Below are 25251 nucleotides of genomic sequence, written 5' to 3' on the forward strand. Positions count from 1 at the left end.
AATTGAAATAATTTTCTAAAAGAAAAAGTTTTACATGGAAACATTTCCTACAATATATAATAATTACAATCCATCCAGTTTTGCATACTGTGGTAAAAAAGGTAGAATTAATGATAAATGTGTAACATTTTCTGAATTTCTCAAGATAAGCAACATGAAGTGGAAATACCTTGTCCAACTCAGAAGGAAAAGGAGAAAAAGAAAAGACCAATGTCTCAGATCAGTGGAGTCAAGAAGCTGATGCACAGCTCTAGCCTGACTAATTCAAGTATCCCAAGGTTTGGAGTTAAAACTGAACAAGAAGATGTCCTTGCCAAGGTATGATGACTTCAGAGATGATGATCATAAGCATGCAGTGATGCCCTGGCATGAGTTTGGGTTCCTTCTCTTTTAAATAGGTGGAAGAGTTTATTAATTTGTGGGAGGGGGGGTTGTTTTGTTTTTCAGAGACACAGTCTCACTTTATTGCCCTTGGTAGAGTGCCATGGCATCATAGCTCACAGCAATCTCAAACTCTTGGGTTTAAGAGATTTCCTTGCCTCAGCCTCCCAAGTAGCTGGGACTATAGACACCCACCACAATGCCCGGCTGTTTTTAGAAATGAGGTCTTGCTTTGGCTCAGGCTGGTCTCAAACCTGTGAGCTCCAGCAATTCATAGGCCTCAGCCTCCCAGAGTGCTAGGACCACAGGCATGAGCCACTGTGCCCGGTCTGTGGGAGGGTTTTTTTGAAGATGGAAAAGCACTTTAAAAAGTTCTTTGCAAAGTATTTAGATTTTATTAATATAGAGATTTAGATAAGTGATTTGGTATATATGTTTATTTCCTTTTTTTTTCTGCATCTTTATTTGATTGTTTGCCTTTAAAGAATTGGAAATTTGGCATGTCTTCTGTGTTTTAGGAGACTAGTTAAGACTTCATGAATAGATTTTAGCCATTTAAGAAAGCTTTGATATTTAAAGAATGTAAATATGTTGTATTGTCAGAGTCATAAAGTTAAGCAAATACTGTTCAGTCTTTACTACATTCGAGTGCATTGGCCTAAAGTTTACCTATACTCACATGGTGCATGCATTAGATTTAAAATCAATCATTATTTTTAAAAAATCTTAACAATCATTATATTCAAGTCAGTTTTACATATATATATATATAATTTATTTATTTTTATTTTGAGACAGTCTTATTATGTCGCCCTCAGTAGAGTGCTGTGGTGTCATAGCTCACAGCAACCTCAAACTCTTAGGCTTAAGCTATTCTCTTGCCTCAGCCTCCCAAGTAGCTGGGACTATAGGCGCCCGCCACAACGCCCAGCTATTTTTTGGTTGCAGTTGTCATTGTTGTTTAGCTGGCCTGGGCCGGATTTGAACATACACCCAGGCTGGCATTGACTGAAATGGTCAATGCCAGCCTGGGTGTATGTGGCCAGCACCCTACCCACTGAGCTACAGGCGCCACCTGAAGTCAGTAATTTTTAAACAGTTGTATTCATTTATTCACTTTCTACTTCCACTTTCTAATTTTTCCAATATTGTTTTCTGACCTCAGGAACTGGAAGATGTGAACAAATGGGGTCTTCATGTTTTCAGAATAGCAGAGTTGTCTGGGAACCGGCCCCTGACTGTTATCATGCACACCATTTTCCAGGTACTGTAGTTAAGTTCTATCCTATTTCTTTTAATCAGGAACTTAATGTCCAGGCTGTGGTTTGTACATACCTGTTGTCTTCTTTCCTCCTTATCCTCTTTTGCTTATTTTGATACTTTTTGTTCTTATTTACTCCTTTGCCAAGGGACACATAAAGAGAAAGGTGAAATGTGGGTGAAGTACACATAAATTATGATTTTGGTAACTTTTTATATGAAAAAGAAGAAAAAGATGTGAGCGGGGGAGTTGAAGCAGTTCACTAAAATAAAATGTAGAGAATCACCTCCCTGACCCTGACTTGCATAGAGAATGGAGCACTAACTTTAAGAAATGAATGAGCACCCTGCTGCCTCGCCTTAGACTTCAGTCACTTTCCCATGTCCTGCTGTCTTCTCTATGACCATTTCTCACCCTTGTGGAGCATTTGGCCCTGCTCAGCGTATTTAAATGAGAAGTTGAAGCTGTTGTAGATACACCTTGGGACTGGAATGATCAAGGCCAGCCCTAGAGAGAATGTTGAGTTTCAATTGGTGTGATCCAGTGGCTGAGTGAGGGACACTTGACGGAAGCTGCGATAGGACACAGAGACTTTTATAGTAGGTAGCTCATTTCTACCACCCACAGCATGAGTTTAGCACTGCTGGGCTCCAGGAGGAGAGAAGGAAACCCAACTCTGGTTTTGTCCCACAGTCTCCGGATCTTCCCAGAGGTTTCCATCTTCCATGTGAGAGTACAGTTGCCATTTCTGGGTTAACCTTAGGTAACACTGGTATGTGATTTTGTTGATGTACGCTATAGGAAAATTTTTTTTTTACATGAGAGGACTTCTTTTCCTACAGGAACGGGATTTATTAAAAACGTTTAAGATTCCAGTAGATACTCTAATTACGTATCTCATGACTCTTGAAGACCATTACCATGCTGATGTGGCCTACCACAACAACATCCATGCTGCAGACGTCGTCCAGTCTACGCATGTGCTGTTATCGACACCCGCTTTGGAGGTACATCTGTCTTCTGAAGTCGGAAGAACACTAGCTTTCCACTCATAGAAGCTCTTAAACTTGTATCCTAAAGGGTTTGCAGTGAAGAAAATAATTGGATTTATTGGAAGTATTTGGACTTACATGGGGAAAAATTGTTTTAGTTAGTAAACAGTGAAGTCTTAGATGATTTTTTGCCTATGAACATTGGCTAGAGATTCATATAGTGTATCTGGCTTACTCACTTTTGGTTAGTTTGTTTCCTTGAAATGTAGTCTGATGGCTTTGATAGTTAACAGGTCAAAGAATGACTATTTTATAAAATATAAGTAAGACATTGATATTTTCATAGAATTTATTAGGAGGAAACACTTTTAATTTTTACAAATCCTAAGAAGTTGTTCTATTGTTTCCTAAAGCAATATGATTTCCCTAATCATTTGGGGGAAAGATATTCTTTTGCTAATATATTTGTTTTCATTATAAAATTGTTACAATTGCTGTCTGATTTTTCAGGCTGTGTTTACAGATTTGGAGATTCTTGCAGCAATTTTTGCCAGTGCAATACATGACGTAGATCATCCTGGTGTGTCAAATCAATTTCTGATCAATACGAGTAAGTAAAGTTTATTTGTTTGTGTGGAACACATTTTTCCTTTGTACATTATAGAATGCCTGAGGGTATTTCCAGAATGATAAAGTCCTTTTGAGATACGTAAATATGTGTTGTAATGATAGAATATATTAATGTAATTTAGCTCTGAAAATTTATCATTATGTTCGATGACGCATACAATATTTAAAAAACGTATATTCCAGTACTTCTCTAAAAAAATAAAAATAAAATGCCATGTTACTAGGCAAGGGTAATTAAAAGTGAAAGTGTGCAAAAAGATTGAGGTAACTGTATTGCCCCTAAATTTTTAAATAAAAAAGGAAACGGTTATGAGAATTAATGTTCAAACCTTCCTTACTTTATGTAGGTCATCATTTACTCCTCAGAGTTCACACAGCTTCCCTTTCTCCTGTGTCACCATACGGAGCCCTGTTTTTTCCTTTTTAAAATCTCCTAACAACAGTAACAGGAACTTCTCTCTTAAGTTAACACTTTTAAACAATTAAATGTTTTTTCACTGGTGACATCTCACTGTCTAAGAAGCCACCACTGACTTTGGAAATACAAGGAGCAGTGATGACTGTTTAATATGGAACATCTCTCACACACAGCTGCACAGAAATCCTCTGGAGGAAATGTTTAGGTGACATTTGGGCTATGCCTCTGTAAAGAGGTTTATGTTAAGAGAAACTAGTTAGTACTTGCAAGTTAACTGCTAAACAATTGAAGTGAACTATAACTTAACTCCCTCCCCTTGTGGTAGATTAATATAAATTCAGTTTTATATATGAAAAAATAAAATGCAAACTTAGTGAAATTTTTTCTCATGTTTGTTAAGAATCTGCCTTTTCTTCCCCCGCATTGATCTTCTGGGTTGCAGTCTCTTCCTGCCCTGTAACAGCTTGGCTGCAGGACTGCCTTTGAATTCATTCACCATTAATTTCCTATACCTTGCTGTAATCATATTTAAAGAAAGAATTTAAATGTAACCTTGATTTGAGAGACTTAATTCAAACCTTTAGGATTATTTAGATCTATTTTTATATCTTTTAAAACCCTCTGGACAACCCAATTGCAAAATGCACGTTAGTGACTCACCCACATAGGGAGGATTGGGAAAGTCAGGATTTCCTGAGACGTGTGGTTACTCAGGTACATTGTAAAAGTTTCGTTTAGGACCGTATTTATTCATATTACACAGGATAACATTTCACTTTCCAGCTACTTTATGAGGACCCATAGTGGGGCACTTTCAGAACACACCAAAGCACACACATGAAGATGAGTACCTGTTGGATTCCACTCCTGGGTTGTGTCAGCCATGTGGGTTGACTGTCCTTTCTGTGAAGAGCCGGGGGGTCATACAGTCCAATGAACACTGGTACTTTCCATGAGCCTGAGATGATATATTATTTAATGCCTTGGTATTTTCCTAATTTTTTAGATTTTTTTTAACAAATTCATGAAGCGTTTGTTTTAATCTAAGTTTTTGTCCTTAAGAAATATATTTTCTTGGTGATACCAAACAGTCTGATTGGTATGTTTTCTTTGCATCCCATTCTATGCCATATTGTGTGTTCCTTTATTATTATAATATATATATATTAGAATTAGGAATAGCTTAGAGGACAAATTAAAACAATTCACAGTAAAGTCACTGTCTCCCCTGTACTGTGACCAGCTCTGTCCCTCTTCCTTGTGAATCCCGTGAGGGTTTGGGCTTAGGCTCACTCTTGGCGGACGTCTGGGTCCCTGTGGAGTCTGTTGTTTAAGCAGCAAGGCCTCGGTCCACAGATGAATCTGACGCCCTCTGACGTTTCAGAGCCACTGAATAAGTGGAGAAAATCAGGGGGTGGTTTTAAATACAAGAAGAGTGGCCCAGATGTTCATTAAAGGCTGTTTTGTGAGTGATATGCCTGGGGTAGGAGGAGAGGCATTTCTGAAAGGGAGAGGACCAGGGTAGGTTGGGGTAAGACTCAGTGAGAAGAAGAGGGATGGGAAAGGCTTTAATAGCAGAGAGGAAGAGCAGAATGGAGTCTGACCAGGAGCCAGCTCGTTCTCACAGTTTTAAGAGGCTTCTATTCCTTATCAGTAGGATTGAATGTGGGAGGGGGTTTCCCATTGGGAGTCCTCCCTTGTGCAGAGGGACTGATTTTTGTACTCAGGGCAAATCTAGGAGTAAGAGTTACTCCCTTAATTGGCCACTAGCCAGGGTCAGAGTCAAAATTACCTGGTCTGTTACTTCCCAGGAACAATGGTTTTGAGGCATGGGGCAGTACGGGAGGGGGTTTGCTGTGATTCCAGTTTGGTTTCTGGCCTGCTCCTTCCCACTAGCTGTTTCCCAGAATAGCTGCAGTCCTGTCAGGGTTGTGAGGATTTCTTTCCCACAACTCCCCACTTTTTATTTTAAGGAACAGGGGTACAGAAATCTTTCAGAAGTGCTTCCTAGTGGATGGGGGCAGAGGCTCCCTTTAGGGATGTAAAGGGGAGTCATTGGAGTTAGGAAGATTTGGATGTTGTCTGGAGGGCGCCTCCTTGAGAAGAAAGAACTGGGTGAGGTGTTGTTGGGTTAAACCATGAACAGTGTTTTGAATGAACTGGATTGCAGTTTGTATAAGGAGCAGGTCTAGGGAGACACAAAGTAACAGAAGGATTAACAGGCTAAGGAGAGGTAAGGCCCAGGGAAGGCAGCTTTGTGAGTCAAACAAGGGTTGCCAGCTATTTCTTTTTGTCTTTGGAGGTCGGCAGCCCTTCTGTTGATTTCTTGGCAGCATCTTGATGAGCCCAGACTGGCTGATGTAGTAGCAGCATGCTTCATCTAGAAATAAGGATAAGTCTTCTCTTTCTGCAGTGAGAAGATCTAAGCTATTTTGGAGGTACAAGTTACACTGATTGCATTTGTTAGGTAAAGTCCCTCTTACAATCTTGTCTTGCCCCCAAGAGTGGGGTGTGGCACACACCAAGGCCCCACCCCCTCCCTCCTTCCCTCTCTCTGCTCTTCCTTTCCCCACCCCTCCCTCCTTCTTTCTCTCTCTGCTCTCCCCTTCCCCCACCCCCACCATGACCTTAATTGTCATTAATTGTCCTCATATCAAAATTGAGTACATAGGATTCATGCTTCTCCATTCTTGTGATGCTTTACTAAGAATAATGTCTTCCACTTCCATCCAGGTTAATACAAAGGCTGTAAAGTCTCCATTTTTTAAATGGCCGAATAGTATTCCATGGTGTACATATACCACAGCTTATTAATCCATTCCTGGGTTGGTGGGCATTTAGGCTGTTTCCACATTTTGGCGATTGTAAATTGAGCTGCAATAAACAGTCTAGTGCAAGTGTCCTTATGATAAAAGGATTTTTTTTCCTTCTGGGTAGATGTCTAGTAATGGGATTGCAGGATCAAATGGGAGGTCTAACTTGAGTTCTTTGAGGTTTCTCCATACTTTCCCTCCAAAAAGGTTGTACTAGTTTGCAGTCCCACCAGCAGTGTAAAAGTGTTCCCTTCTCTCTTCTCTCTTGAAGAAGATCTAAGCTATTTTGGAGGGTTATGGCTGCCAAGAAGGCTATGGGATATTTTTTCTAGGCTTTCTTGTAGGTCTTGGGATAATGCGTGGGAAAGGTGCAGGAAAGACCCCACGTTTCTGAGTCCTGTTTTAATTCCTGTGGTTATCTCCAGGGTAGTGAGGAGTGGGATCAGAATGGGGGTTCTTTGGGGCCTGACCTGTGTTTTATTTGGAACAGGTAGAGGCTGATCAGGAGGGGCAGTGTTTGCATTAGGAGATAGATCTGTAAGATTGCAGGTGCCTGTCTGGTAGGTGGCCACACACAAAAAAATAGGCCGCCTGTGTCAGACATGAGCTAAGGTGAAATGAAAAAAAAAATGAAGAAAATTGTGATTTCTCTAATTCTGTCCCAGTTTGTTACTGAAGAGGAACTGGCAAATGCTTCTCTGAGGAAAGGGTAGATTGGCTCATTGGTTTGTTGGGGGACAGCCAGGAGTGTAGATTCTGGGGAAGGGTTTTTGAGAATTAGATGTAGGGTAAGAAAGAAGGGGATCATGGTGAAGTTTGGGGGTGGGGGAGTCCTGAGAAGAAAATCCATTGACCTGAAATGACTGTCAGAATTAGGAAGTGTTAGGGGGGAAATTGTGATGATTTAGAGGTAAGGTATCTGGGAAGGCCCAGGGCCAGTGAGGATCATACAAAAGGGTGCAGGGGTAAGACGGTTTATGGTCGATGTTACCATCCCGGAGATGGGAGTTGCTGCGTAAAGGAGTGAGCAGATGTTTTATGAAAAGGTCTGGGATAGTGAAATCACTGTACTGGCTATAGTGGTGGGACAGTTCCCAAGCAGGGTGTCTGCTCAGTCAGTGAAGGAGGCTCCCTTCTCTTTGCAGTAGGTTAAGTGCCCAGTGGATGTCCTTCAGCCACGATCTGGGCCTGGAACAGCGGTATGTATGTTGAGGAGGGCGTAGGGAGGGACAAGCAAATCCAGCATCTGCGAGATACGGGTGAGGAGGTTCGGTTTAGAAAGTCCTGTGTGAGATCGATCGTGTTGAGTAGGCAGTGAGGTATAACATCAGGGACGTTTAAAGGACTGAAGAAGGGATTAGGCAGAGAAAGAAGGCAGTTTAACTAGAGTTAAAGTCTTGTTATGAGAAATCTGTGAAGTCCTAGAGAAGTGTGAGAAGGGTTTTGACAGTTAGAAGAGGGTTAGGGATACTTTTAGCTAAAATCACATCATATAGTTGTCCCAGGGAGGCTGCTAATGTTTTGTAGTCTGGCTGTTGTAGGGGTTGTCAAGGGGTCATTCAACTTTGGGGATGGGGGGTTGGGGTGGAGGGTTTTGAGATGCACCCAATTTCATGATTAGGGGGAGCTCGCTGACATAACGGACTTTTTGTATCTCCCCAGTCAGCTTCCTACATGGCCAGTATCATTAGCTGTCTCAAGAAATTAACCAGGAAGGTGACAGTAAGAAGTTTGACTTCTCACAGAAAATACACAACTCTCTTTGTCCCCACCAGGTTAATGTCTGGTGCTCTTTTTCTGATCACCTTGTAGTACAAATGGAAGGGAAAAAATCAAGTCTTGGAATGTAATGTAAATCCAAAGAACTTTTTGTTAAGAACATGCCTTGCTACCTTAGGAGCTATACAAGGTGATGTCAATTAGGAAAGAAAAGTGGCTGGTGTTTTAAAAAGTAAAGAAGACCCTTTTTTTTTTTTCATTCAGTTTCAAATGACTAACTAACCTTAGGTCTTTTGTTGAGTGCTGGTACCTTTTCTCCAGGACACACACACTTAGCAACCACAGTTTTTATTAGGCAAAAAGATAGAGAAACAGTTTAACAAACTTTGCATTTTAACTCTATAGTGACAGATTGATCTTTTGAATTCTGAACTTTTGAGGTATTTGCTCATTAGTTTAAAGACACATACAAGAACAGAAATCCAAAAGGCTTCAAACTTAAGATTTATAAACTTAAAAGAGAACTTTGTTGTTTAAATTAGGGATTCCTCTTTCGTTATAACCAACTTGATCACATACAAAATTATATTAAAATTATCTTTCACTAACCTAATCTTCATTACTTACACGAACTATCTTTCAATGTGTTTGACACTGTTTTTATAAATTACCAATTATTTTAGGACAAAAAGTTTTCATATAAGATTCCTTTTTATATACAATTATTTTCTTTCTTTTCATCCTTCTTTATCAAAAATACATCTTCAGTTAGGGTTGTGAGGATTTCTTTCCCACAGAAAGAGCAACTGAGGGAAGTTCAGTTTCCAGCACGGCTTTGGACTGCTGGTGTTTTGTTGAGGGTGGGGTATGATGAGACCATTATTCCTGAGAGAATGAGTCAGCCATGTCATTTGGTGTGTGAAGGTATTCCAAGGTTGGTCAGAGCTTCCAGGATGTATCAGAATTACTGCCTTAGTTGGCTTTTGACTAGGGATCCTGTGAGCTAGAATGTTTTTTTCAGGACCCAGAAGACAAAAGAGACTTAGTTGCCAGTAACACAAATAACCTTTATCCTCACAGCATGCAGTGAAAGAATCCTCTAATAACTTATAAATTATAATAACTTACAAATTTGAAATAAGGTTTGTTGAAATACTCTATCAAAATTAATGTGTTTATCTTTAATTTACAGTAAACCCTCTTTAAAAATAGACTGAAGTTTATATTTTCTCTGACTTTTATGGATGGATTGAGAATCCGTGAGTCAAACTAGTATACTCTTCAGCTCCTGCCGTGATGCTGGAGCTGCTGACCTGTCCACAGGCAAAAGTTGAATCTATATTTCTTGTATTAACGAAGTCTGACCATCAGCTTTGTAAGCCCATAGTTGGGAGGTTACCTGTCTCATTTTAAGGAGGCTACGAAGGTGCTACAAGGTTTGGGGATGTGTCCTGGGTTAGGTGGCTGATAAAGAGGGAGTGCCAGGGACTCACCAGGCTGGTTCCCAGTCCAGTTAGGCTCCTGCAGCTTAGTTGGGATCATAGGTTTTGTTAATTACATCACTTGTGTCAGGTTTAGGTGCCACATGATTTGACTAATTTTATTGACACTCCTTATTAATATGCAGGATGTTATGAAAGCAGAGAGATCTTTTCTACCTGTAGAGTTGGTTAAGCTTTACTAAATGATTTGCAAATGAGCAGGAACGTAAATGGGATTTAGAGAAATGGAAATTCCAGGCAGGACGCTGCCTAAGTCTTTTGTACACATATAAATAAATCTATAAAATGTAAATAGCATCATAAAGTTTTGATTTTAACATGCCAGAGGTCATAAAATTGCATTTAACTTTATAAGTTTAATTTTCTGAAAAAATAAAGCAGTGTAAAAGGTACAAAATATATATAGCATCAATTATTACCTGGAAAATGAGTTAATTTGTGGCAAAGAAGTTTGGGGAAGAAAGATTTATTCACATTAGTCACATGGTGAAAGCATGGTTTCTGATTTTCAAGAACAGAGGCATTTCGATGTGCTGAGGTGAAGCTGGTCCAGCTACCAGAACACACATCTTCTTCATTTCTCTAATCTTACCTGGAAACAAACATTTTGTAGCTATACTAGTGGATAATACAGAGAATTTTATTTTTCTGTATAAACCTAACATCTTTAATATAGTATAAATTCATTTTTATCAAATATGAGTATATAGCTGTAACTGCAGAGGTTGTTATTTTATTCAACAAAAATGTACTGACAGCCTACTGAATATCGAATATTGTTCTAGGCACTAGGGATACGTGAGTGAACGAGACAAAGCCCTGGCTCTCAAGAGCCTGCATTCTGCAAGAAAAGACAGAACACAATAAGAAGACATGTGACATGCGATGGTGCAGAGCGCAGTGAGGGTTGGGCATGGCGAGGGGTTGAATAGAGAGGGTGAGCCTAACAGTTTTAATGCTTTGTCCTCAGCAACTGGATAGTGTGTTAAAACCACCATTTCCACCCCCATTTCAAGGGGAAATGTTTTGTTCAGAAGTCCATTTGAAGACCTTTGTTCATTTTCTTTTGTAGTTTAGAGACACGGCATAGCGTGCTGGCATTTTCTGAGTCTAAATTAAACCTAGCAAAGGTGTAAGAACAGGAAGAGGAATCAAAGATGTCCAAGCTTTTTTCTTTTTTGCCACACATTGGAAAGGTTAAGAATAGAGTTGTCTTGGGCCACACGTTAAGTACACAAACACTGACAAAGCTAATGAGCAAAAGAAAAGGTCCAGGTCCATGCATACTTTTCACAATATTGGATATAGATAAGAAAAACGGTCCCCCATCTTACCTGCTCCAGCCCACGTCTGGATGCTGGCTCTGATGCACCACGTGGACGTGCTTGCTGTCACATACGGACCCGTCTTCTGCTCGCCGTGCCTTTTACACAATCTGTTCTCCTGACTACGAGCCTCTTGTCTTCTGTTTCTGTTTTCCTTCTTAGAGTGAGAGCTGTTGGAATGTAGGTTTCAAGTCAGTCACCCCTGCATTTCCATCCAGTGACAGTTTGTGGAGGAAATCTTGAGAGCTATTCAAAGTTCCCCAAATTTCAGACATTATGTTAATGGTGTCCTAAAATCCCCATAGCAGTTTGGTGGGGACTGTCCTCATTTAACAGATAAGACCAAAAGAGGAGAGATGGATCCTAGTTTCCAAGCCAGGTCTGCTGTTTTCTAGGCTCATGATCATTTTGCCTCAAACGCTAATGTAATAGATATGCCTTGAACTTACTCCTGCAAGTGCTCTTTGTCAGGCGGATAAGCAGAAATGTATATAGAATTTACATTTTTTATATATCAAAATATGGTAGATTTGAGACTTGACCATGTTTGTCTTATTATAGAGGACGTCCTTTTTTCAGCTTTAAAACTTTAAAAATATGTTTTAGTTGATCTTTTATAAAATGAGTATGTTCATTATAAAATAAAACAATATGGAAAATAAAGAAGAAAATAAAAATCACCTGAAAATTTTCCCTCGAAGGTAATAATTTCAGTGAATATAATTTCACACTTATGTCTAGGCACATATGCATACAGATAGATATAAGCATTCAAGTTTAGATAAATATTTAAAAAACATACTGTAGTTCCCAGTGCAAAGAAATGATAAACATTTGAGGTGATAGATGTTCCAGTGGTGCTGATTTGACCATTATACGTTGTATGAATATATCAAAATATCACATGTACCCCATAAATAAGTACACCTGTTAGGTATCAGTTTAAAACATCATACTGTAGAGGTTTTTCTAAAACCTTTAATCTGCTCAGTAACCTGTTTTGGATATATTTCCTGTTAGAGAATGTTAAGTTGTCCATTTTCTTTTGCTTATATTGCTTTGAACTGTTGTGATAATTTCAGAGGTTAATTTTTTCTTTTATATTCTGTGGCCCTCCAGAAAGCTTATAACTATTTACATTTGCACCAATAGTCTGCCCTTTCCCCTATACTCTTGCCAATTCTGATATTATTAAGTTTTTAAACAATTTTAAATTTGGTAAAAATTTTAAATTTGTTTTTATGTTGTAGGCTCTTTCTATTAGTTCCCCATTATTTAATAATGTCTTTGGTAATAAGCAATTTAAAATAAAGTTTTTTCAAAAATCAACTTAATAATAGAATCAATAAATACTTACTGTTACCTACTTTTTCCCCTCAGTGTATGAGGTACTGCTGTAGTATTAAAGCATAAAAAAGCAGCTCTTTGCCTCAAGGGATTTGCAGTCTGAGATTAGAGTTCTGTGGTTACTTTTATAAGTCAGCTTGACTGGGTTATAGGACGCTCAGATAGCTAATAAAATATTTTGGTGTATTTCTGTGAAGGTATTTCTACGAGAAATTTGCCTTTGAATCAATAGACTGAGTAAAGAAGATGACTCTCATTAGTCTTGGGAGGCATTGTCCAATACGTGGAGGGCCCCAAATAGAAGACTAGAACACAGAAGGGGAGGGGCAGAAAATTCTTTCTCTCTGTGAGCTGGAATGTCTTCTGCTCTTCTGCATCAGCGCTGCTGGTTCTGGGGCCTTCAGACTGAGACTGAATTATACCACTGGCTTTCTTAGTTCTCCAGCTTACAGACTATCATCACGAAACCTCTTAGCTCCATGATCACCTCAGCCAAATCCATACATATATAAACTCTCCATCTTATTGGTTTTTTTCCCTCTGGAAAACCATGGGGCGAGAAGACTAACACAGATGGAGTCCACGTTCTTAGTTAGGTGATGGTGCCTACCAACCCTCTACCCTGCTATTCTATCAGAACTCAGAAGAGAGGGGCACACAAACAAAGGTGTTCTTCTTGCTTTTGTTATTACTGTATGTTAAGCATAATTTAATTTATCCTGATGATCCAGGGTAGTTTTGATGAATGTGTACAATTGGTTTGTGTAGAATAAAATATTGACTTTGTGTTTGTAAGGATACGCATGGTCCCTCAATAAAATAGCATAAACTTATATAGTTATTAGTCTGGCCAGGCACTGAATGGATTGCATTATTTATCATTTCCTGGTTTATGCTTATTGTTCACTGTTCAACGTCACTACCCCTATAAAGCATTTGTAATAATAAGTAGTATAAGAAGAGAATTCTAGGGACTGCCTAGTTTTAAGTACTATCCCCAGGACTTACACTGGCAAAGTTACTTCCTTAAGGCTCATTTATATCCTTTATAAGTAGCAATAACAATATAATCTTCCTAAAACCATGAGGATTAAATTAAGTAATGCACATAAACCACTTAGTACGATGCCTGGCACCAAGATCCTCTAAATCCGTGGTCCTCAACCCTCAGGTCACGGACTCGTACTGGTCTGTGGCCTCTTGGGAACCAGGCCACACAACAGCACTGCCTTATCTCCATGTTCTGTCCCATGCTCTGCCCCCCACGCCCCCAATCAGTGGGAAAATTATCTTCCATGAACCCAATCCATGGAGCCAAAAAAGTTCTGGTCCATAGCCTGTTAGGAACAGGGCCACACGGCGGGAGGGGAGCGGCGAGCAAGCAAGTGAAGCTTCCTTTATATTCATAGTGCTCCCCATCATTCATATCACCATCTGAGCTCTGCCTCCTTCCCATCTCCCCCCATCCTCCCATCCATGGAAAAATTGTCTTCCGTGAAACCAGTCCCTGGTGACAAAAAGGCTGGGGACTGCTGCTCTAAATACTATGCTTTTATCAAGGCTAGAATAATGCTCAGGTTTTGGTTATTGTCTAAGTGTGATAGAGTCTCCCAAGAGTAACTGCTGGACTTACTCGCTGGTGGTGGCCCTCATGGCACGGTCGGTCACCAGGTTAGTGACATGGCTTCAGATTGACCTACGCAACTGATAGACTCACTTCTGTCCACTAGTCAAGGAATAATATAACTGGTTCTTCAGAAGCCCTCTGTTATAAGAGTATGTTGATTTTTCCATAGAATGCCGTCAAGTGGCTTTAATTTTACTCTTAAACCTTCCTTAATGAGTTATCCTGGTTCTATTAAATAAGGCTAACTTTTTCTTCTTGATAGTCTCTGTTGGGTTCTAAAGAGTTGTTTAATTCAACAAATGAATCGTGTGCCTGTTGTGTGGTAGTCACTGTTCTACACCAGTGAACAGTTTCTACTGTAATGGGAGATAACTATAAAGATAATAAACATAGCTTCTTAGTTGGAGTGAGGTTATAAGGGTGGTTGAAACCATAAAAATAAGTAAAGAAATATTATACTTTATTCTATTCCCCTCTGTACCTTTTAAGTTAAAATAATTGAAGTACACAGAAGAAATCAGACAACCAATCATGTTAAATTAATAATCTTGAATTTTATATAGGGCTTAAGTCTCTAGGTAGGTTAGGAAGTTTGGGGAGGGGCTGTTAAATGTTTTGTATGGAAATAAAGACAAATGAGGTACAATGCAATAAAGGCCAGATCTGTAGTTCAAAGTAGTATCGGAGTTTACAGGGAAAAAGTGAATAATTCAGCCTGTGGTAATCATGAAAAGCTTCATGAAAGAGGCGACTTTTACTGGACTTAGAGATGAGGGGGTTTCAACAAAAGTGCAGTATAAGCTGATCTTTCTGCCCCTTTGTGCTATGCATTGTGTCAAATTATAAAGACAACTTTCACCTTCATAGACTCTACTTAGAACTACTGGATTATCATCTGTGGTAGAAAGCCAACTGAGGAGCTGCAGGGTCTTACCCCCTCGCCCCGTTTAGATGTAACCACATGCCTTTAGTCTAAAGAAGAGTGGAAAGTTAAATGGCTACTCTGAGAATCAGTTTCTTAAATGCCAACACTTGTTCATTTAAAAATCAACAGTCACTACCACCTTCCTGTAACGGCCTGAGAGATGGAAGAGGCTGTAGAGGCCTGCCAGTCCAGTAAGGAATTGTCTCATGGCTTTTCTGGCCAATCTGGACTCTTTAAATGTCCGGAGATAACCATGTTTCCAAGATAGGCTTAGCCTAATGTGAAAGGCCCTCCTTATGTTGAGTAGAACATAGACTTTGTTTTGCAAATTCCACACTGTAGATCAACCTTTTCCCTGAAGTAGAAGTTCATCATCTTGTTTTTCTTCTGTAGGCTCAATAGCCTTCATTTCCTCACCTTTCTTCATGGGAAATATAAATCGATTAAGGCTTTTGTAAGACCATGGCAGTTCGGTTAATGCCACTTGTCCACACGCATTTTTATTCCCTTAAGAGAATCCTAATAGATTAATTAGGCGTGATTTCTCCAGTTTGAAAACATTATGGCTTCCTTTCAATATATCTTTATTTAGTATGATATTACTACAATAATGTCATATGCTAAGATTCTGTATAGTTTTAAAATTTTAATTTCTATATAACCCTCTGTAGATAAAGTTTTATTGTTTCATAATTAGGAGCTTATGTAGACTCTAAAACTGCCTTTTAAAAAATTAACACTAAAAATAAATAATAATAATACCTTACACACTCCCTCCCTAAAAATTTGGACATTTCTATTCCTGTAGTTCGGGAGCCAAAATTGAGGTGTGCAAATTCCCATTACTGTAGTTCTGATAAAAATCATAGGATTTCCTAGTGCAGACATGTATCGAGCTTCTCCTCTCCTCGCTAGCTCCCTTTAAAATAGCCAGTGAATTGTACTGAGTATTTCTTTCTTAGAAAAGGAAGTATATTTTCTATTCATTCGTCAGACAAAAGATCAAATACATGTGCTTTTAGTCTTTAAAGTGACCTAGTAGAAACAGAATAAAACACCAATTTTTTTTAATGATTACGTTATAGATCTAGGTCTGCTATTGACAGACAGTAGGAAAGAGGCAGGATTTCTCCTTGCCTGAAACACGCAGGTCCAGGGCAGTAGTGAGAGAGTGACAGCGACTTTACAAGGGGGGTATAAACACTAAGCACAATGTCTCTGGGAAGCCCTGAGCAAGAGCGGGAAGAGCAGCGCACTTGCAGAGTTGGCAGTGACTGCCACCATACTTGGGAAAGAAAGTGGGAAAAATGAATAAAGTTTACACTTAGTGAGCTATCCTGTGGAAGAAAGTAAAAGCAACAAGAACAAATGAATATTGTTCACATGGTCCAAACTGTTAATATACTGTCTCTGAGTACAAACAATCTCATGTCACGTTGTCCTTACATTGTATAAACTGCAATGTGGATAATCCCCAGTGATCAGGAATACAACACTTTATGCTCTGGGCACATTTCAGATGTTATGTATAATGTCTTATATTACTGAACTTACGGCAACTTTAGAGGAAAGGTAATTCAATTTTTCTGCTTTAGAAAAGAAGAAAGGGATGCTCACAGAGTAAAATGATCTGCTGCATGTCAGTCACGTTAGAATTAATTCTCAAGATTCCATTGTTCTTTCTGCTCTTAAATTATCCAACACTTTCTCTCCTGCATATTGTCCTGTAAGGGTAAGGGGTGCAGAGAGGGTTAGGAGAAATTGCAGCCTAAACCCCAAGTATCATAACATTGGAAGAATAAGATAAATGTCTTACAAACAGCCATGCTGATCTTCTGCCTCCACATCTTACTTTCAGATTCTGAACTTGCCTTGATGTACAATGACTCCTCCGTCTTAGAGAACCATCATTTAGCTGTGGGCTTTAAGTTGCTTCAGGAAGAAAACTGTGACATTTTCCAGAATTTGACCAAAAAGCAAAGACAGTCGTTAAGGAAAATGGTCATTGATATTGTAAGTAGCTGATAAAAGCAAAAAAAAAAAAAAAAATGAGAACTCTGATGCAAGGTTGTTGTTTTTTGTTTTGTTTTTAATGTAAGAATGAGATGATTATCAGCTAAAAGAAGCTGTATTTCAAAATCTATTGTTGCCCTTTACGTTCTAGAAGCTGACCCTGCTGCAGGCCACGATGTTCCCTAATAGGATTTCCACATGTAGCAGTTTGGATTTAACTCACGACTGCTCGCCCTCAGCACTCAGATTTTTATTTTCTGAGCCCCTCCAGTCTAGTGGCAGGCAGAGAAACATGACTAACAAAAGCAAAGGGTGTGGGCCACCACTTCGGTGGATTTTTTTCCAACTTTATTCATCATTTAACAGTGCCGTTTACCGTAAGGTCAGGCCACCTCTGACCTTACTGTTTTCTCTATTCATATGATTCAAAGGAAAATCTCTGTTTATCAAAACTTACTCTGTTAGGCTTGGCGCCTGTAGTTCAGCGGCTACGGTGCCAGCCATATGCACCAGAGCTGGCAGGTTCGAATCCAACCTGGACCTTCCAAAAAACAATGACAACTACAGCCAAAAAATAGCTGGGTGTTGTGGCAGGCACCTGTAGTCCCAGCTACTTGGGAGGCTGAGGCAAGAGAATCACTTAAGCCCAAGAGTTTGAGGTTGCTATGAGCTGTGACGCCACAGCACTTTACCAAGGGCGACATAGTGAGACTCTTGTCTCAAAAGCAAAAAAAAAAAAAAAAACTTATTCTGTTAAACTACATATATCCCAAGGCAGGAATTATCTCCATCTGGAATAAGCAGAAAATCAATGAGAATATTCTGTTTCTGAAGTAGTCCATCATAGTCTAAGACTATGGACTATAGACTATAGACTAACTTTCTAGTCCAAGGAATGGGAAAACCATCAGAACATATGATGCGGTATCACCCCATTTTTCACCATGAACGTGGCCGTCAGTGCCTAATGTTTCCATATCTTGCAGACGTTTATCTGGGCTACCAGAAAACTTGACAGCAAAGAAGGAAAGACTTTGCCCCCAAGAAAGTGAAGAATTTCCATACACTGTTACTAGATAGCATACTGGTTTTCTGTTCCTTCTGATAATCTGCATAATATTTTCAGGTGCAAATTCTGACATTTTTCCTCTGGACTTTTCTTTTTATTATTATTATTAAATCATAGCTGTGTACATTAATGCGATCATGGGGCACCATACACTGGTTTTATACACAGTTTGACACATTTTCATCACACTGGTTGACAAAGCCTTCCTGACATTTTCTTAGTTATTGTGTTAAGACGATTACATTCTACATTTACTGAGTTTCACATGTACCCTTGTAAGATGCACGGCAGGTATAATCCCACCAATCACCCTCCCTCTGCCCATCCTCCCCCCTCCCTCCCCTCCCTCTCCCCCTTCCCCACATTCTTAATAAAACACTCTTTGTCTTTTAAGGTACTTGCGACAGACATGTCAAAGCACATGAATCTCCTGGCTGATTTGAAAACTATGGTTGAAACTAAGAAAGTGACAAGTTCTGGAGTTCTCCTTCTTGACAATTACTCTGACAGGATTCAGGTAAAGCCTTGTTTTGAGCTTGCTCTGTGGGTGCCTGTGCATGCGCACGTGCGTCTGAGTGCTCAGCTTTGATGAAGGTTTATTTCTTCTTTCTCCCACCTTACACTTTTAGTGATTATAATCACAATTTTAATACAGATTCTTATTCCTGAGAATCAACTATGTAAAATCCTACTGCTCTTTTCATTTGCATATGTGTTAAAAAAGAAAAAAAGAAAAGAAAAGAAAACTAACACCCCCAAGGCTAACCACTTAAGCAGCTCAGAATTTAATCAACTATGCACATAAACAGTTTCTCTTAGGATATTTAGATGTGATAGAAGTAGCATAATTTGGAACTATTAATACAAGTGTGAACTGCACACAGACACATCATGGTTGAGCTGTTTAGAATAAATCTTACACTACATGTATTTTTAAGTGTCACAGTCATCCCATGTGAATTTCTAGTTAACAAAAAAAAAAAAAAAAAGGAGCAGATGCTGAATAGAGAATTCATCCGTCTGTTTTAGGTCCTTCAGAACATGGTGCATTGTGCCGATCTGAGCAACCCAACGAAACCTCTCCAGCTGTACCGCCAGTGGACGGACCGTATCATGGAGGAGTTTTTCCGCCAAGGAGACCGGGAGAGGGAGCGTGGCATGGAGATAAGTCCTATGTGTGACAAGCACAATGCGTCCGTGGAAAAATCACAGGTAATGCACGAAGCTTAGAACTTTCAGGGAGAGCAGAGATACAGAGTTAGCATTTGCTCACTTTGTCTTCACATCTCACAGTATTCTATTGGATTTTTAAATTACTTTGATTTTTGACAAGCTCAATTTCACCAGATTGCGATCCAGGAAACTTTCATTCTATGGCTACATCCACAGAGCCGTATGTACGTTCTTATGACAGCACATTCATCCCATTCATTTGGTATATTCACACACATAGAGGACGTAGCATTATGTCAGTTATCAGGATTCACCTACAGGTCGGCCATTCTAAAATAAGGTCCAAGGCCCACCAAACTCTACCCTGTAAACAACTAGAAAATTTTTTACATTGTAAACATACATTTGAACTAAGAATTCTAGAAGTTAATTTCCACCAGCTAGTAATAATGCTTTTATATGATCTACTGTCTGAAATAGTGACTGTTCCATCAAACTAAGGTGAATAGTCTTCTGTTCAGCGTGTTATTTGTGGGCCATGACCTAGTTAACCTCTCCCAGTTGTTTCTTAGTCTCACATCCTCTACTCACATTGGATTTTTTTCATAACTAGGTGGGCTTCATAGACTATATCGTTCATCCTCTCTGGGAGACATGGGCAGACCTCGTACATCCTGATGCCCAGGACATTTTGGACACTTTGGAAGACAATCGTGAATGGTACCAGAGCACAATCCCTCAGAGCCCCTCTCCTGCACCTGACGACCAAGAGGAGGGTCGGCAGGGTCAAACTGAGAAATTTCAGTTTGAACTGACTTTAGAGGAAGATGGCGAGTCAGACACAGAAAAGGACAGTGGGAGCCAAGTGGAAGAAGACACTAGCTGCAGTGACTCCAAGACTCTTTGTACTCAAGACTCGGAGTCTACTGAGATTCCCCTTGATGAACAAGTTGAAGAGGAGGCAGTGGGGGACGAAGAAAGCCAGCCTGAAGCTTGTGTAATAGATGATCATTCTCCTGACACGTAACAGTGCAAATACTTTCATGCCTTCTTTTTTTTTTTCTTTTGGTAGAAAAATTGTTTCCAAAGTGCATGTCACATGCCACAACCACGGTCACACCTCACTGTCATCTGCCAGGACGTTTGTTGAACAAAACTGACCTTGACTATCCAGTCTGGCGCTCAGGAATATCGTAACCAGTTTTTTCACCTCCATGTCATCAGAGCAAAGTGGACATCTTCGTGAACAGCATTTTAAAAAGATTTCAGCTTGGTAGAGCTGACAAAGCAGATAAAGTCAATTCCAAAATGTTTTCAAGGGAGCATGGCTCATCGGACAGCCCCAAAATTTGATTGGATTTGGGGTTTCTTTTTATTTTATTTGTTTGCAATATGTTCTGAAGGAGGAAGGCATTTCATCAAGTGAACTTAGTGGGTGAAGCAACAGATAGATCAAGAAACAGGACATAGCATAAATCTGTTTCCAGAAGGAGGAAGAGCCACAGAAATTGCATAATTTTCTAATTTCAAGTCTTCCTGATACATATGACTGAATAGTGTGGTTCAGTGAGCTGCACTGCCCTCTGCATTTTGTATGATAATGTAAAACAGATTTTTTGTAGAGCTTACTTTTATTATTAAATGTACTGAGGTATTATATTTAAAAAAGAAAACTATGTTCAGAACTTCATCTGCCACTGATTATTTTTTTTCTAAGGAGTAACTTGCAAGTTTTCAGTACAAATCTGTGCTACACTGGATAAATCTAATTTACAAATTTTACTTGCACCATATAGTTCATAGCAATTAACTGATTTGTAGTGATTCGTTGTTTTATATACCAATGACTTCCATATTTTAAAACAGAAAAACAGCTTTATGTTGCAGGAAGCCCTTTTTGTAAGCTTTCATTGACGTTTGCTTTCTGTTTCACTCTTCCAGATAAGTGGAGCTGCTCTCCGCTGACATTTTTTTTTTCCATAGTGTGCAAAGTGAAAATTTGTTCTCTGATGTGCGTAATGTCAAATGTGTCTTAATCATCAGTTGGTGTTGTCCGAAGCAAGTGGGAGATATATAAATACCCAGTAGCTAAAATGGTCAGTCTTTTTTAGGTCTTTTCCTACTTAGTGTCTTCTGATAACTTTTTGCCGTGTCAGTAGGCGTGCATTTCCCCAGTGCATGTCTTTGTAATAATCCACGCATTTCATGCTCATTTTAATTGTTCTTACAGTTACAGTGAGAAAAATTTTTTTTCCTCTTGTGCTGCTTTATGATTTAGCGCGTGTTTGATCCTCTGTCCATGGTTGCTAGATGGGATCTTACCAAATACCACCATTCAGAGGGATGAAAGGAGCAGACAGGTAGGCAAGTCAGGGTCAGCATTCATTTCTACCATGAGTGGTCTATCATGACCAGCTTTTATTTACTCTTAGTTTACAAAGAAAAATCCACGACTGACGGGGCAGTTTCTAAGAATATTAACAGAATATATTAACAAACACCAGTGTAGCTCTCTTTGGTTTCAGTGATTTCACCATGAGATTCAGAACTGTGTCGAATCTGAGAATTTTAAGTGCAGCAACTGCTCTTTTTTAATGGACAGCTGTGTAATTTGTAGGGACTGCTCTGTCACTCATCCTTGATTCCTAAGCATGTCTTACAGAGGGGAACTACTTCTTGAAGCACACCAAGGGAAAGAAGATGATGCCACTGGCACCAGAGGGTTGGTAAAAAGACTTTGCCTAAATAAAAAATTAGAGATCACTCTTGCCTGATTTCAGCACCAGGAATTGAACTGCAATTTTAACGATCAAGTCCCAGTTTTTACCTACTCAGAGCAGTTGGTTTCATGAGGCATTTAGTTTGGACTTTTCTTCTCATATCCGTTTTTAGTAAAGAGTTTACCTTCGCTGCAAAGAGTGTGGATCCCAAATAATCATTTTTCACACTGATATATAAGAATTGTAATAGAGGGTAAAGGGGTATCTGACCAAGTAAAAAATAATACAGCTGAGAAAAACTGCAATCCTGCAAAACATTTATAATGGGAACCTCCAAAGAGCCTTCTGGGGACTAGTCACTGAGTTATCAGCCAGAGAAATGACCCAAACTAAAGACAATTCCTGTTTTAATTCCCTGAGATCCAACCAAAGTTGAGAGGATTTGATAGAAAAATCATATCTTTATGGCTCTGATCTTTTACATAGGGCAGGATAGGAATCAACTAATTACTTATCAGATTTGCAACCTCTTTTCCCTGTAAAGATCCAAAGTTAACCTTCCAGATAAATACCTACGTTTGACCAGGTGGTTTCACAAGAAACTTTTTTCTTTTTTTCCCCACATTGCTACTTTCACTCTTAATCTGACCCTGGGACCTTGTTTCTCTTTTCATTGTATTTGTCCCTGAAGAAGGTCTAAAAGGAAAGGAAAAGGAGTCTAGAGTTTATTCCTCTTTCTAAAACATCTTCATTCTCCCTGGTCCCCCCACCCCATACACTTGGTATTTCCCCCACTGAGTGCCTAGAATCTTAATAATGAGAAAAAATTAAAAAGCAGCAATATGTCACTAACAAATCCAAACCTGAAAGGGTTTATAACTGCACTAATAAAGAGAGGCGCCTTTTCCCAATTTGTTGGTTTTTAATGGTACCATGTTGTAAAGTTACCCACCAATGGACAATCAAATTGCAGAAAAGGCTTAATATCTAAGAGACAGGGACTAATGCACTGTACAATCTGTTTACCCTCGCCCTTCTCTTTCTCTTTCTCCTCTCATTCTCCCTCCTCCTCTCTCTCCAAAGTGTGCTTCAGAAATACACACTGCTTTAAAAAGAGCACCCTTTGACAAGTGGCTTTACGTTTCCTAAAATGCCATAAGAAAATGCAATATCTGGGTACTGTATGGGGAAAAAAAAATGTCCAAGTTTGCATAAAACCAGTGCATTTCAGCTTGCAAGTTACTGAACACAATAATGGCTGTTTTAATCTTATTTTCTTTTACATCAGTTTAAAAAATTCACAAGAAAATAATGTAGGTAGAACAAATTGCAGATAAGGAAAGAAAAAAAAACTTGAATGAAATGGATTTTACAGAAAGCTTTATGATAATTTTGAATGCATTATTTATTTTTTGTGCCATGCATTTTTTTCTCACCAAATGACCTTACCTGTAATACAGTCTTGTTTGTCTGTTTACAACCGTGTATTTATTGCAATGTACATACTGTAATGTTAATTGTAAATTATCAGTTCTTATTAAAACATCATCCCACAATGGGATGGTGTTGATATTATTTGGAAACTCTTGGTGAGAGAATGAATGGTGTGTATACATACTCCTTGTACATTTTTCTTTTCTCCTGTAATATAGTCTTGTCACCTTAGAGCTTGTTTATGGAAGATTGAAGAAAACTATAAAATACATAAAGATATATAAATTTAAAAACATAGCTGCAGGTCTTTGGTCCCAGGGCTGTGCCTTAACTTTAACCAATATTTTCTTCTGTTTTGCTGCATTTGAAAGGAAGGTAATGGTGGGACTAGGGCTGGGCATTTTATATCCAGGCATTCAGTTGATTTAGATTTCTGGGGACAGCTGGATTTTACAAAACCAGAGACAACTCTGGAAGATTTTAAGACCCTTTGGAGATACAAGTTCTTAAGTTATTTTTGCCAGGGAGCAGCATCACACATATGATAGTTACTTGCCATCTGTTTATCAGGAGCCTCTTCAGCTACTCACATTTGATTAGACTTTTTATTTTATTATTTTAACACTCAAAATCTCCTGGGGTAATATATTTTTGTCCAGTGATTTATAAAGTCTTTTTTTAAAATGTATTTTTGGCTTCTGGAGCCACAGGTCACTTTCATTGCTGATCTGTTCATCAGTTTCTGGACGTGTTAAAGAGCATATGAAAAAGGTAATTTTTTAAACTCAACATTTCTTCCATTAAGATAAACCAAATACTACATATATATATGTAAGCCCATCTAGTTAAACTCAACATTGTAGATGACGCCAATTCACATAACAAAGGATCTCCATCCTCTAGCGTCTGTTTCTTCAAAATTTTTATCACTGTAGAATTGTTAAATTTAGCCTTATACAATGGCCAGTCTCTGAAAGCATGAAAAAGTCCTCAGTGGATAATGTGGAAACAGCCTCCCACTGCTGCCCAGCCCTCAGAACATAGGACTTAGCAAAAGGAAAGATTCTTTTTCTAGGAAAATGAGCCTCCTATTATTTTATTTTATTTTTTTGACACAAACTGTAGATTTTAGCAGCCCTGGCCCAAAGGAATTTGATTACTTTTGTTTTAAACAGTACAAAGGGGACACTATAATTAACAACAACAAAAAAAAATCCTTACTGATTTTAGTTGTTTTTAATTTTGTTTCTTTGAATATGTTTTCAAGAGTGGTAAATTGTGTGTGAGCATTACAAATGATGATTCTTTTAGTGGTTTCTTAGCCTCTCTTAACAGCCCATGGGGATAGTACTGTACATCAATACCTTCATAAGAAATTTTTATATGCAATGAAAATAAAAGCATGGGTTGATTCTGCCTATTTATGACTTGGTCTTTTACAAATAAAAAGATTAATTTGTTTTAAATTAAATTCAATCGGTACACATTTCGAGGGGTAATGAACATTGTTGAAAGGAAGATATTGACATTGTAAGTTAGTACTGAGATTCCTAACCAAATGAAGCCAGATTAAATTGATTAATCTTGCGACATAAAGTATTTCGTAAATTACTCAGATTAAGCATGGTGTTTTTTAAATACGCTTGAGAAGGGGCTTTCCTTGCTTAATTGATATTCTGACATTGAGGGAATATCATCATTGCTTAGACATTCAACAAGTTTATTTTAGGGGCTTCTGCTCTGCAAACTACAAGGTTTTAAGGATTCAATAGTAAATCAATGGGACACTTTTTGTTTTGGGTTTTTTGTTTTTTGTTGTTGTTTTCGAGACTGAGTCTCACTCTGTCACCCTGGGTAGAGTGCACTGGCATTGTAGCTCACAGCAACCTCAAACTCTTAGGC

General features: G+C 38.8%; 1 protein-coding gene and 1 non-coding gene across 7 annotated transcripts in view; both read left to right on the forward strand.

Annotated features, from left to right (window-relative positions):
• LOC128584991 (cAMP-specific 3',5'-cyclic phosphodiesterase 4D) overlaps nucleotides 1–24815 on the forward strand; it is a 566576-nt gene extending 541761 nt beyond the window's left edge. For all 6 annotated transcript variants that reach the window (XM_053590276.1, XM_053590273.1, XM_053590274.1 and 3 more), the window contains 8 exons: nucleotides 146–318; nucleotides 1547–1645; nucleotides 2485–2649; nucleotides 3145–3244; nucleotides 16799–16953; nucleotides 18417–18539; nucleotides 19052–19234; nucleotides 19809–24815. In XM_053590276.1, the coding sequence (XP_053446251.1) occupies nucleotides 146–318; nucleotides 1547–1645; nucleotides 2485–2649; nucleotides 3145–3244; nucleotides 16799–16953; nucleotides 18417–18539; nucleotides 19052–19234; nucleotides 19809–20222 (1412 nt within the window). In that variant the 3' untranslated portion in view covers nucleotides 20223–24815. The remainder of the gene's footprint in view (nucleotides 1–145; nucleotides 319–1546; nucleotides 1646–2484; nucleotides 2650–3144; nucleotides 3245–16798; nucleotides 16954–18416; nucleotides 18540–19051; nucleotides 19235–19808) is intronic.
• Nucleotides 13948–14072, forward strand: LOC128593173 (small nucleolar RNA SNORA3/SNORA45 family). Its single transcript, XR_008382273.1, has one exon. It is a non-coding gene; the product is annotated as a small nucleolar RNA SNORA3/SNORA45 family (small nucleolar RNA).
• Nucleotides 24816–25251: the final 436 nt, after the last annotated feature.

The sequence above is a fragment of the Nycticebus coucang genome, chromosome 1 (genome assembly GCF_027406575.1).
Source record: "Nycticebus coucang isolate mNycCou1 chromosome 1, mNycCou1.pri, whole genome shotgun sequence".
NCBI classification, from domain to species: Eukaryota; Metazoa; Chordata; class Mammalia; order Primates; family Lorisidae; genus Nycticebus; species Nycticebus coucang.